At 45.4% G+C, this 14,009-nt stretch overlaps 1 protein-coding gene across 1 annotated transcript in view; it reads left to right on the top strand.

Moving 5' to 3' along the window:
- The first annotated feature begins 7,088 nt into the window (after window positions 1–7,088).
- The window catches only part of AFF2 (ALF transcription elongation factor 2), a 342,768-nt gene continuing 335,847 nt past the window's right edge, over window positions 7,089–14,009 (top strand). Inside the window, exon 1 of the mRNA XM_052813263.1 lies at window positions 7,089–7,298. Coding sequence (XP_052669223.1) covers window positions 7,252–7,298 — 47 coding nt within the window. The 5' untranslated portion in view covers window positions 7,089–7,251. The remainder of the gene's footprint in view (window positions 7,299–14,009) is intronic.

The raw sequence follows: 14,009 nt of genomic DNA, 5'->3' as shown, positions 1-14,009 counted from the left end.
TGGAATATCAGTTTCACCAGGTCCTCCAGGGCTCAGATGGAGTTCAACTGGGGAGGCTTCTCTATTGTTGTCTTGTAGGTGGTCTTGTAGGTTCTCAAGTCAGAAGTGGCTTTTGTTTCTTGTAAAAAGCTGGCGGGTGTGTGTGAACTCTCATGCAGTGCTCTGTGCTTGCCAGAAAATGGATATGTGGGCTGGTACTCTAAAGGTATATATTAGACTATAACATTTGTTACATCATAGCAAAATAGGATGTAATAAGTTTATGAGATCCATCCATTAATGTCCAAAGTGTCTGGATGACTGGCTGTGTCTGCCCACAGCAAGCAGGGACACTTCTGGTTTTCTGGCAATGCAGCCAGGAAGAAGTCTCCTGACTCAACTCCATTGGCCTCCCCCTGCACCAGTAATATGCTCCCAAAATCCTGTGAAATTGATCACATTTGTGAAATCAGAAACCAGAAACTCCATATACCTTTAGCTGGGTAGGCATTTGTGGAAACACAGTGATCCTGCAACTAAGTTGACATAATTTATTAATGCTTTTTACTAGAAAAGAAACATTTTCTCAGTATTCATCAAATTCCTCTTGGGGGAAAGTCTCTCCTTAAATGAATTTCAATTTTGCCTGACCTCTACATTGTATACATGGATTATTTCATATACGTGGATGCTATTTGCACTTTTTAATGCTTTGTATTTATCATCAAATTCCTTTGGTATTGGACATCTAGACAAATACTCAAGCTGTTGCTTGGATTATGTTGCTTCCTTATAGTTAATCCTGAATGGCTACAGGATCTGCTCTCAACATATTTGTTAGAGATACTGTGCTCTACTATTAGTAGAAGACAGAAGAGTCTGTTTTCCTAACATAAGGTGACTAGACAATTGAGGTAGAAGGGGATGAACATAACAGAGTGATCTTATCAGAATAACAGAAGAAAAGGGGGAAAGAGGAAGGGAACAAGAGATCAACTTTTCTTGTCTGATATTCCACCTCCATGCTAATGCTGTCTGCCATATATTATTCTTTTTGTTTCCTTCATAAAAAGGGAGCTTTGCCTAGTCTTAACGTTTCTTCAAAGTGCATTAGAGAATATCATCATAAAAATCACTGAAGACAAGACAGTACTTCAGCAGCTTATATATAGACATCATTGCTGTAAAGTGCTTCTGTCTTTTGAAAGCAATATGGCAGAAAGAAGGAAACTTGATGTGAAAAGCCTTTTTACCATGCTTTTGCACTTCAATTTTCTGGCTGTGTTTGTGTTTTAAAGTTGGTACAGTAGTTTTGTTTTAAGCTGTGTGTTAGCTTTGGTTCCACTCATAAGGAACATATGGTCATGCAATCAGTTAAAAAGCTACTACAGGGATTGCTTCTGCGTGCCGGGCTAGGAGAGGGTAAGAGCCATGCTAAGGCTATAAGCAATTGGTTTGGTTAAAGGAAGGGATTGCAACAGATGGCCGCCTCCTTAGCTGCTCACTTCAGCCCATCGTTTACAATCAGTTGGTAAGCATGAGATAAAATTTTGTTCCTTAAATCTTAGAAGAAGACAGCCAGCTGCTTTAAACCCTGCAAACCAAAGTATTGGTCATAAACGTAACAAGAAAAAAAGAAAGGAAATAGAGGGGGGCGGATGGTGGAGAAGGATCAAATTGTGATGGTCCTAATTAATTAATGAAACGTCTATTTAAAAGTTGAATTGATTTTGATTTTTTTTTCACAGAGCCTTTGTACTTTTGACCGCTGGTGCTCTCCAAATTCCTCGTTGTGTGACCCTCCCTCTTGCTTTTTGCAATTGATTTGCATCCGTTTTCCAATAGATTTTTTTGGTTACTTGTTTCTGAAAAGTGACTTTCTCATAGCTTTTGAATACGGTGTCTGTCTTTCCTGGTTCTGAAAGTTTAGACTATGCTGACAATGGTTTAAGAGTTGCCTGGCTGACGTGCAGAGTGACAGTAATAAATAGGAATCTCATTATTATTGCCTTTTTTCCCCTTGATCCCCCCCCCCCAACAGTGGCAAACCATCATGGTGAAGCTGTGCCTCGGTCAGGTAGGGTCACACAGGGTTGCAGTCTGAGCACCATGATACTTCTAACATGATCGCTGGGTTATCTGCATGCATCTCTTGAAAGCAACATGTATTAGGGAGGACTTTCTCACCACCTGAATGGCATTCCTGGGGCTTTTGCTGATGTGTGGTCAACATACGGAGAGGTACCAAAAGAGGGAGCTGAAATCCCCTATGATCAACCCGCATCTGACCGTGGCGGGACCTTATAACATCGACTGTGCACCTTATATGAGCAAGTGTGATGAAACTTCAGATGTCCTTGCAGCTAGCTGTGGACATGTCTTAACATAGGATATGTAAGAGCTTGCCATTGTGAACTCTAATATAATAAAAACACTAAAACACCATGTTTCCTAAAGGAGTCTAGAAAAACTTACTGAAGGAAGGAATATTCAGCAAGGTGAGAAAACATTCCCCCCTCTCACAGTAAGAAGACTTTATCGATATATTTTCAGAAGTGATTATTGTATTAAATTATTCTTAAATAAAATAGGAGTAACAACCCTAATAGGGGAATCGCTCTGCACAAGTAAATAAATCACTCGGGCAGCACGGAGATGATAATTACAATTAAGATGGCAGGAAAATAAAGAATACCTATACATATGCACTTGAAACTGAGTAACAACATACTTTCAGTAACTAAAATTTTTATGTACTTCCAAATGGGAAATTTAGCCATAGAGGCAGCACATGATGGGTTCGTACTTTATATATGTACATCTCAATGGTGATTTTTTTTCTGATATAGCAGCTTTAGGATACGTAAGATTTATGCACTCATGCCAACAGTCTGTTCTCATGGAGTTGGGCTAAATGTTCTTGTGCTACCTTCAAACAGGTGCTAATGTTAACTTAATTTTCAATGTATTAATGTAATCTGTGTGTTTTATCTAAGGTGTTATAAGTTTGTTCTCTATACATGTTTAGTGCAGTATGAATGAAACACAGAAAGAAAAATCAATCATTGCTTCACAGAGAAATATGAACTCTGTTAGCTTCATTTTTCACACTGTGAAAATGACTTGACCTTCCTTTCCTCAGAAATCCAAATATCTCCAATCTGTATTCAACAGCATAGCTGGGCACAAATTTTCCATTAACATCTTCTGGATAGAAAACTGTGATTTCATTCTTGTTGTTTTGTGGAAAAATAGGGTTTTCTTTGGATCAGATGGGGTATTGTCAGCAGAAAAGGTTTCCGTGCTCTCACAAGGGTTGCAGTTCAGTTACCTTTTGCCTCTCCAGCTGTGGACCACTGGCCTCAGTCTCTCTTGCCCGACCCACCGTGGCCACAGTCCTGCCGCTCCTCCTTCAGGAATAGGGGCAACGGGGCGGCTCGTGGCAGCTGCAGCCTGGCTGCTGAGCCCTGCCTTGGGAGCGGAGCACCGAACGGGCCCTCGCTGCTACTTCTCCACGTCTTCCTCATTGCCTTTGTATCTCCCTTTGCGTGTACAAGCGTGTGTGCGCGCAAAGCCTTTGGGTAACAAGGTTAGCATGGGATGTACGTAGGTTTGAAAGAGAAAGGGTGAGGCTGGGATGCCCCTTCCCTGCTTCAAACTTCGTCCCCCGCTGTTTGCTGCCGGACCTGAGGGAGCACGTGGGAAGTCCGACCATTTTGGTGCAAGCTCAGCAGCTCCCTCGGTTGTACAGTGCTTTCAGCTTTGGGCTTCCACTCACAGCCGCTCGGTCTCGATCACAGCAGCAGCAGCAGTCGCCCGAGGGGGCCGGGCATTTGTGCCTTCGTCAGAGGGGCGATCCGGCAGGCCTCCTCCTCCTCTAACCCTCAACGGGGACAACTGCCAAAGCCACCCACCAGGAGCATCTTGCCAGAAAGCCGGCTCTGGGCTCGTAGAGCAGGATGGGCAGGGGCAGGGCTGGCTGGCGCAGGGCAGGGGCGGGTGAAATGGCAGCAGGACTCGTAGCCTGCAGCCTCGTCGGCAAAACCGGAGCCTGACCCGTGCTGAGCCAGCGTTCCCCTTTGTAGCAGGCTGCGGGGCCGGGCGGTGGTGAACAGGGCCAGGAGGCCTCGCTGATCTTATTATCCCTGTCCTGAGCTGTTGCAGGTGCTGGGAACCACAGTTGTATTTTCCACTGTAACTGTAAAAGAGGTCACGCTGAGGGCAGTTGAACTTTCTATTCCTGGCAGTTCGGGTAAATGAACCCTTTGCTATTGGAAGCTGGAGCTGGGATAGCCTCATGCTTGCGCTTGCCCCTGAGCTGGCGGTTTGCAGAGGCTGCTTGTTCCCCGCTGCTGGCAGCCATGCTCTACAGGAGCGCGTACCGCCCCGACACGCTCCCCGCAGCCCTTCGCGCGAGCAGGCAGTGAGCTCGGCCAGCTCTTGCTCCGGCTGGTGTGCGTTGAGGTCGTGTGGGGCCAAGTGTGGCCGCTGGCAGCGGAGCGTGCTGTGTCCCGGGGGAGAGGGGTGGTGAAGGCACCCTCCCGCCAACCCCCGGCAGCAGACAGCGTGTCCAGCGCTGGGCCCCAGTGGAGCCTGGCCTGGGTGTCCGCAACGGTGACACTCGGGTGCATCCCTTGGCGGTTTGAAACCTGACTGCAAAAAGCCAGTTCACGCACAAACTTTCTCCCGCAGCTGAGGGCGTGGGGTGTTTGGGGAGCTCCAGGTGCCAAACGTGTAACTTCTGAGGAGAGGGATTACCTCTACAATTGCACTGCATGGGAACAGCAGGTTGGCTTGCCCATGCACGATCTCCCACCCCTTACCTTTACTAGAATGAGCTCTGAAAGCCTTTTCAGGAACTGTTTTGTGCAGCTTTTGCTAGTTTCTGAAGAATTAAAAAGGGTTTACTTTAAGAAAGCGAAGGCACTAATACCTGGGAAGCGGTTTTTCTTTCTGCTGGGTAAGAGCAACTGCTGCTGCAGACCCTTTCGGTGCAGGGGTGGCCGGCTGGCAGCTGCAAACCCCTCTCTGAAAACAGGGGGAGGAGAATTGCCAACTCCTGCAAGACTCAGTGTGGCATGCTTTTAGTAAGTCAGTCGTTTAGTTGAATTTAATAGTTCAAGCTCAAGGTGAGTTGTTGAATGTGATTAAGTGACAGACGAGGCTTCTACTTTTATTAATAGTAATTTTTGAAAAAAAAAACCAAGAAACCTCTGTACCTTTTTCTGGAGAAAAGTTCTGAAAATGTGACCGCGCCATATTGGCCACAAATTATGATTTTGAACAGGGCTTTTAAAACCAACGATGACACTAAAATAAGAAACAGAAGAGAGAGGAGCCTGACTCATGATATTTTAAAGCTCAACGCCCAGAGCAGAGTGTTTGAGTCTGGCTGTGGAGAAAACAGAGATGCTAGAAAGGAAATGCTGCGTGCACCTGCCTGCCCGCAGCGGGGAGAGGAGCAGTGCTTTGGGTTTTGTTGGGTGCGAGCACAGACTGTCAGCGGCGCAGCCTTGCCTGAGCTCCCTCCCTTTTGGGGGCCCACAAGACACACGATGCAAATGCAAATCTTGCACTGAAGCCCCAGCTAAGACGATGAAGTCTGTCACGTTTGACTTCCACTGATAACAGTTCCACAGCTTTTCCTCAGCAATATTTTCAACCCAGTAGCGCTTATAAAATAACTGTGTACTCCTTAGAAGGCAAAAAGTGTGGATTACATTAGCTGCTCTGCCACTGATCTAATTTATAATCTTGGATTTGTCTCTTAATTCTCAGGAAGCCCATAAAGATGCTTCTGTTAGAGGCTTCACTGGAGCCTGGTCTCTGTGGCACCAGAGCTGGCTGCTGTGACCGGCTGCGTGAGCCTCCCGGGGCTGGGGCACGGCTGAGAGATGGGACCCCACCAAAGCAATGGTCGTTTCTCAAACTTTGCCGACACCGAGTCCCCGAGACTTGCCGGCACGCAGGGAAGTTCAGGGTGCGACTGGTCCTGTGGAAAAGCGGAGTAAAAATGAACATAGCTTTGGTCTCGTCTTTGCAATACCACTGTACGTAGTTGTTTGCTCAGTGGGTATATGTATTTGGAATTTTATATTTACAAAAAGGATGCGGAATATCACAAGACATTAGTTACTGTTTAGAAAAAAGTTGGATACAAAAGCATGCGGGCAGGGCGTGTGAACCTGGGTAGAAAACAGTTCGCTTTAGGGGACGGAGGGTGCAGTGGGGCCCTTTCCCCGTCTGTCGTGTGTGGGGGCAGCCTGGGACTCGTGCGTGGGCTCTCCCGGGGGTAGGTGGGGGAGTGGGACGGGCTCTGCGGGAGCGCTGCAGGATGCCCGTGTCCTGCCTGATGCCCGCAGGTGAGCTCTGCCGCTTCCCATTGCTGGTGAAGCACGCAGGCAGCGGGCAGGGCTGCCATCCCAGCGGGTGAGCAGACGCTGCTCAGCTGCAGCAAACCCCCAGGAGTGCTCGGGAGGACCCTTCTTGTTCAGCCCCCCCCCTCCCGGGCCGCCCGGGCCGGTGCTTTCCTGTGCCCCCTTCCCCTGCCAGCGTGCGTCTCCCGCTCAGGCCGACCCAGAGCGTTGTCCGTGCCACGTCCACGCCACCTCTCGTGTCCGTGGGAGTCAGGTTTGTTCACGCACAGGAGCGGGCTTTGGCAATTAAAGTACAGGTCTTTATTTTATTTTATTTTATTTTTTTTTTTTTTTCCTCTCCCCTACCCCCGCTTCTTTCTCCCTCTCTCCGAGCCCGGCCAGGACGCTCTCGGATTATCCCCAGGCGCGAAGCCGCGCTGCTCCCACCCCCCCCCACCCCCGCCGTTTCTCCTTTTTGGCAAAACTTCCCCGCGCACCCCGGCCGGGGGGCTGCCAGGCTCCGCCAGATCCCGCCGGTGCTGCCGCGGCGGCTCCATGCCGCGGCTTCGGGCCGCCCCGGCTCCTCCCCTCGCGGTGTGCGAGTGTGTGTGTGTGCGAGTGTGTGTGTGTGTGTGTGTGCGTGTGCGCCAGGGCCGCCGCCGCCGCCGTGCCTGCCTCTCCCAGCCAGGCAGCCAGCCGCGCCGCGCTGCTGGCGGCGGCCGGAGCGGGCGGCGGCGGCGGCGCTCCGCGAGCCCCGGGCGGCTCCGCGCGGCCCCGCGGCGGCCGCCGCTCCCCGCGGCGCCGCTGCCCATGCCGGCCGGGCAGCCCTAGCCGCGCCGGCTCGGCTCGGCTCTCCTCGGCTCGGCGCGGGGCGGGGAGGGGGCACCACTTCTCTGAGTCTCCCCGCCAGATCGTTATGGACCTATTCGACTTTTTCAGGGACTGGGACTTAGAGCAGCAGTGGTAGGTTTTTTCGGGTGCTTTGGGTGGGTTTTTTTTTTTTTTTTCTGGTTTGGGGGTTTGTTTTTTTTCTTTCTCTTCTCCCCCCCCCCCCCCCCCCCCGTCTCTCCACCCCTCTCCTTCTACCAGCTGCCTCCTTCCTCTCCTCCCTGCTCGCTCCCCCGGTGCCTTAGCCTTTGTTGAGGGGCGAAGCGCCCGGTGCCCGCCGGGGAGCGGGTCCGCGCTGCGCCCGCGGGGAGCCGCGCCGGGGCAGCCGCCGGCGGGGCCGGCCGGCTCCGGCCACCCTCCGCGGCCGCGCTCCGCAGCCGCGCCGCCGGCTCCGGCTCCGGCTGGTGAGGAGCAGCCCGCGGTCCGCCGGCTGCGGGGGGCGAAGTTGGCCGGAGGGGGAGGAGAGGCAGGGGAAGCGGCGAAATGTGCCGGGGTGCCGGCTGAAACAGCGACAGCCGCGGCAGCCCCCCTCCCCGAGCAGGGAGCGGTGTGGAGAGGCGATGTTTTCCCCGGGATCGCGGCTTTGCTAATGTTGTGTTTGCTGCTGTCAGTGGCAATATTCCTTTCACGGGGAGAAACCAACTGTAGTTTTGCTGTGTGGCACAGTTCAACTGTAGCCCTGGTCGGTGTGGGGGGTTCTCTTGCCGGTTTTGCTGGTTTCCTATTCTGGATGAAGCGTTATTGAAGTTAGTTTTGGAAGTGGGAAGAGCAGTCCCCGTGATATTGTAACAGGTCCTTTTTCTTTTTCTTTCTCTTTTTCTTTTTCTTTTCTTTTTCTTTTTCTGTGGAATTTTAGGTTTATATTGCCCTGCAAATAAGTGCACACCTTGAAAAGGTCGGTGCATCTGTTTAAGTGTATTGTAAACTTGTTACCAAAGTGAATGTTAAGGAATTTTCGATGGGTGACAAGTAGCTGGGAAAGTTAGAATTTGAGTAGGTATTTAGTCACTTCCCCTGCTGGATAATGGGATTATGCTTATTCTTTGACTGTTTTTATTGGTTCTTTCTCTACTTTTCAATTTAGCAAATATAGTTAATTCTTTATGCACGGTAAAATTCAGTGGTTGGTTACTGCTTTGTTAAATGCTTTTAGGCTGGAGTGCAGTTTGCCAAGAAAGAAAGAGACTAAAATACTGTATTTTGTGATCCTAATCTCTAAATGTCACACAGATTATACGTGTGTATGCATGTGCATTCGGACCTCACGTTTTGCAGAGGGTTTACTTTACTTTGTTGGTAATACAAAGGTATGTCTAGGAAAAAGATAACATATTTAGTTAATAACTATCATTTTGCCAAACGCAGTCTAACAGCTATGGTTGCAAATCCAAGATAATCAGAACCAAATACCTGTCACGTTCTATTTTACAGCAATTTGGAGTAAATCCTTGGAACCGTAAATTACACTGTATCAATATTAATCTGTAAGCAGGCGTTTTGGATCATGTGCATGTTTTATCAGCTCTGCATAAACCATCGTATTACATCTTTTAATAACCATGCTGTTGTTATTTAAAAGTAATAATCACAATAAAATTAGTGCTCAATTAAATATTATGCTTCTACCACACTATCTTTACTCTGCTACACTAATTTATTTTGCAGACAACTGATAACCACCATATTACTACTCAAATAATATTTGCATACAATTTGCCTAATTTATAGTGTGGGTAACATCATTAATTTAATGGAAGCTGTTACAACCCAATATGTGGGTGCAGTTCAAATACTAAGCACATTATAGGTATTGAGTTTTAATGTTTGCTTAATAACTTACTTTCATTTGACTATGGTTTTATGTGGATTTAGAGATGTGCATCAGAAAGAAGGGAACTCTTGTGCCTCTGTTTTTCCATAAAATATGAACATATTGCCACTCACTCTAGAAATTCCATTTGCTTGCTTTCGTGCAGTGAAATTTATTGGTTTTAGTGTTTTTAGGGTCCGTGAGGAAAGAACATTTTTACTCTGGCTGTTTCAAAGTGTTTTAATACCTATACAAACTCTCTATATTGCACAGGCGCTCGCACACAATTACTTATTGCAGAGATCAAGTTGGATTTAGCTTTTAATAATACAGTTAGTATATGCAAGTACACATGTATATAATATGTAGGTACATAATCTACATGTATATACAAACGTTACACGTATTTTATTGTACATGTAAAGATTTCTGTCTCTGACAAGTAGTTGCGTTGCTTAAGGAGAGTTGAATTTAGCTCATCTATCCAAAAATATGTGCATGTGTATATATGTAACGTTATACGTGCATCATCTCTACACACCCAGAAATAAACATGCTCACCCATCAAGATTTATTAATTTTTGTCTGTGTATCCAATATGGTGTGGTTACTTCACAATATTTACAAATAAGTATATATAACATGATGTGTGAATTGCTGCTGCTTATTTTGAAACTATCCTCCTTCCTTCTGTCTGTAAGCTGGCCTCTGTAAAATGTGTTTCACAAGCATTTATAAGGCAATTAGAGACCCTCTTCTGCATTCCTTGTAAACCCCAAACTTCTGCTAATCTGTGCTGCAATGGCCATGAAGGCAAGCTCAGGCCTACAATGTGTGTGTGGGTGTTTGTATGTATTGTCTGTATGCAAAGTACAACAGAAACATAGTTAGCCTGAGAAATATATATTAAAAAAGTATTTATAGCTTGAGCAGAGATTCTTTTTTTTTTTTTTTTTTCCTGATGAAAAAGTGTAAAGGTAATACTTTCTATGCATTGCCATTATATCAGGACATGACTGCCCAAAAGTTTGGGTCTGATGGGAAAAATACAGTTAATTTTTTCCCCCTGCAGTGGAGGTACGTCTTTGTGTCGCTTCTTGAAACGTATTTTGTCAAAAAGCGTCTGAGTTACAGCATGCGCTGCCACTATGTGTGTTCTTAAATTCTCACCTGGCATTCCAGATGATTAGTGGGAGCTTTGTCTTGATACAAACTGCAGAATCAGCCCTTTAGTTTCCCGTATTAGAAGAGATCACAGTAGTATAAGAATGAGGCGTTTCATTGAACGTTCATCAAGAATGTGGTTGGGAGGGTAGCTGAGGGTTGGTGTGGGTTTTTTTGTTCACACTTGGGTAAAATGTGTAAAATAAGGCCACAAATATCCCAGTGAATGTTTTGCCAGACTTGAAAAGCTGAACCCCCCCCCCCCAAACAATTTAAATGAATCTAAACTCTGGCTGAGGTGAAATGGCCAAAGCTAAAGTCTGCTATGATCCTGGATGAATAAGAAATGTTCACCTGGGCTTGCATTTAATATGAGCCATTCTATGAGGGAGAAAGGAAGGGAGATGGATATAATGAAAAGCTTGAATGCCTGTGTGCACCAAGGGGACCACTTGCTGTTAAAAATCAAATTTCATCTTTTAAATCACTTTCCGCGCTTGTCTGTGGTAACCAAGTAAATGAAATCTTGAAGTGTCCTGGGACCATGTGGCTAGATTTGAGCCTGCTTATGGAGTAAGGTGGTGCCATTAATCAGCAGCTGGGAAACAACAAAACCCAACAAAAACCCAACCACCCCAGAATATACAGCTCCTCACACAAACAAAGGCCGAGAGATTCATGGTTTCTGTTACATTTATTGTCGTTGGTATTAATATTTTTTAACTCCCCCAATCTTTAAAAAAGTGGAAGTCGAGAAAATACTTAGCGGGAAAATGCGTACTGAGGTATTGAGGCAAAGGGAAATAAGATCAGCAGGTAAGAGTATCATTGTAGCTCTGTGGTTGTAATGGGGAAGACTTCTCGCTGCAGAGAAACAAGCCTCTTCGTTTTTTTCTTTTTTGTATTACGTATCACAAGTAGCCTAATTACAGCAAAACCAGCAAACTGCCAGTTATACAGGAAGAGGCTTAAACTCACTAAACTGTTATATAAATAGAAAGTTCAAAGGTCTGTTTGTGGCTGACAAAGCTGAGAACAGGCCATCTGTGGGCCAGGTTCCTCTCCTGTATGAATGCAAAAACGTACTGCATGCCACAGCAGTGTGTTGTTTCAACATAGTCCTCAACCTGGAGGGGGTGATCCTGCTCTCCAGACAAAGGTGAACTGTTTCAGTTCCAGCCTTGGGTATTTCCCCCCCCTTCACCCACCTTCCCCCTTCCCTCTTTGCCTTGTGCCTCTGCAGAAGACCTTCTCAGTTACTGTTCTTTCACCAGGGTCTGTAATAGCTCACTAAATGAAAAGTCTTCTGAACGTGGAAACAGTGTTGTGTTTCTGATGGGAATGTGTGAAATAGAGTAGGTAGGCTCTTTGGGAATTAGGTTGATATTTTTTTTTTTGGGGGGGGGGGGGTGATGATGAAAGCATTAGTATAGGAGAAAGTCACTTTTTGAATGGATTTCTATAAGGTTTTTCTCCCCCTTCCTTTCTTCTCCTTAAGAAATATTACAGTGGATTTGTGTTACAGGCATCCCCGAGTAATTATTTGAAAATGTTTCATTTTCAATTTACTTTGCAAGTGTAAATGGATGGATCGTGTGGCTGCTGGTGGGTGGGTGAGGGGGATTAGATGCTGTCAAAACAAGCAGCTGAGGAAGACCAAAAATAGTCTTGGGCCAAAACCTGTACTTGAAGTACATCCTGATTTAGTAATTCTTCCCTGACTGATATTGAACTCCATGGAGTGTAAATCTTAAAAGAATTTGGCCGTTTGCAAACATTAAGTTCACATCTATCCTATGAGGCAAAATTACTATCAGTTTAACAGCATTTGAATTGTTTTCCTAATGATTCATTCAAGAATTTAATGACTTTTAAAATATACAAATTGGGATGGAGAGTAGATAGTTCAGATACTGTTCAGCTATTCTGAAGCCAGGCAGAACTTCAGAGCATTTAAGCACTTTGTACGTGAATGCCAATTATATTGTTCGGGATTTTCTTTTAGAGTAAAAGATGGTGTTGTGATGCAGGTCCTTCAGTCAAGCACAGTTGTTCCTTTTGTCTGTCTGACAAGACTGTCACTGCAACCTGGAATTTAATTAAATAATTTAAGGAGAAAATGAGACATTCTGTGAAGTATTAAGTTGAATAAATATACTAAATGATCTCTGAAAAAATGAGTGGACACTGCTGGTCTTTTTGAGCTCCTTAGGACTGAGACAGTATGCTCCAGCGTCGTGAAAGGAGTGTTATGATGCTTTTTGTGTTATGAGGCCCAAATTCTGTTTTGATCTGAGTCAAGCAAAATTCCCATCATGCGAGGTTGGATAAAATTGGCTCTGAGACTTAGAAAAAGCATGTGGGCCTTAATATAGCAGGGTCGATAGGCAGGTATGTAGCTTTAAGCACACAAGCAGTCCTACTGAAACAACTCTCAAATTAAGTTTTACTGAACTGGGTTCTTGATCACTCCCAAAATGCTCAACGTGTTTTACTAATGACTAAACCCCAGTTCTCCATGTATTTGGTAATGGAAACTGATGTTATTTTTGACTGTATAGTACACATCCATTTGCCTGAAATCTATCAGCAGTTTTACGTGATTGCGCAAATAACTGGGCAGCCAGAAAGAATGCAAATATTAAATCTCATTTAAAAAAAAAAATCTAGAAGAATTCTAGGAAACGTTTTATACACTGAACCCATGAAGTATGTGGAATAAGCATCTAAACAGATAGACCCCATCCTGTATTTCCTTGGTGCCTTTAGTTTGAGGTAATAGAATTTCTTTGTGTAGAGGACTTGAAGGATTGGGCTCCTGGATGCTTGTTGAATGTATATAATCAATAAATACCATAAAGTACCCATGTCTTCCTCCAGCTTGGACCTGAGCCAGTAGCCAGTGACGTCAATGGAGATGGTCCCAGTTGACTTCAGAGAGTACTGGATTTGACCCTGTTTTGGCCAAAAGGCAGACTTCATGAAATGTGGAGCAACTCTGTAATGACCAGGATCAGCAAGGCACCTTGCACACACTTAATACTATGCATGTGGAAAAACTCCACAGAGCCCAATTCTGAACCTGTCTAATTCAAATTTACTGCCTTTCTTTTGAGAAGAAAGAAAAGAAAAATGGAGAGGAAAGCTTGAATCTTTTCTCTTGGTTGCAGTTAACGGAATGGATTTTATAAAGCCATCACACATCTATTAACACTGAAAACTGAAACTGCCACAACTCTGGGTTTTGCCATGTTATGAATTCTTTCTTAAGCATTGAAAAAGAAGACAGTAAATCCAGTAATATGTCAAGTTAGTATAACCTTCCAGACCACTCATAATATAATATAGTCAGGAAGTCACAACAGTGACTCAAAGACAGCTCTTTCATCCTTTTATTGGTACTGAATGTTCTGTATTGATGCTTTGTAACCAAAATATTTGTTTAAATTGTTCAAATAGCTTTGGTCAGAGGTCAGAAGGTATGTTACTCCTGACTAATGGACAACTGTAGAGATAAAAAATGGGAGGAAGGATGGCAATGTGCATGTCAGTAGCTTTTAAGCTCCATTTTGAGTAACTTCTAATGATACAGTTTGACCAAAGATTCTCACAAAGGGCATGTGATATTCCATCCGCATTTGCGAGTGAAGATTTTGGGGAATGAGCTGGGGGGGGTTGTTTTCAAAAACTCTGTACTGGAGCCCAGTCTCGCAGAAACTTGAATTGCATATTGCTCCTTAATTTCAACAAGACTGCTGTTGAGTGCAGTCAGTGTGATGGGTTTACAAGGTGGGGCTCGTAGTGCTGAAAAA

This window comes from Harpia harpyja, chromosome 18, assembly GCF_026419915.1.
Source record: "Harpia harpyja isolate bHarHar1 chromosome 18, bHarHar1 primary haplotype, whole genome shotgun sequence".
NCBI classification, from domain to species: Eukaryota; Metazoa; Chordata; class Aves; order Accipitriformes; family Accipitridae; genus Harpia; species Harpia harpyja.
This window is presented reverse-complemented; position numbering and strand designations above follow the sequence as displayed.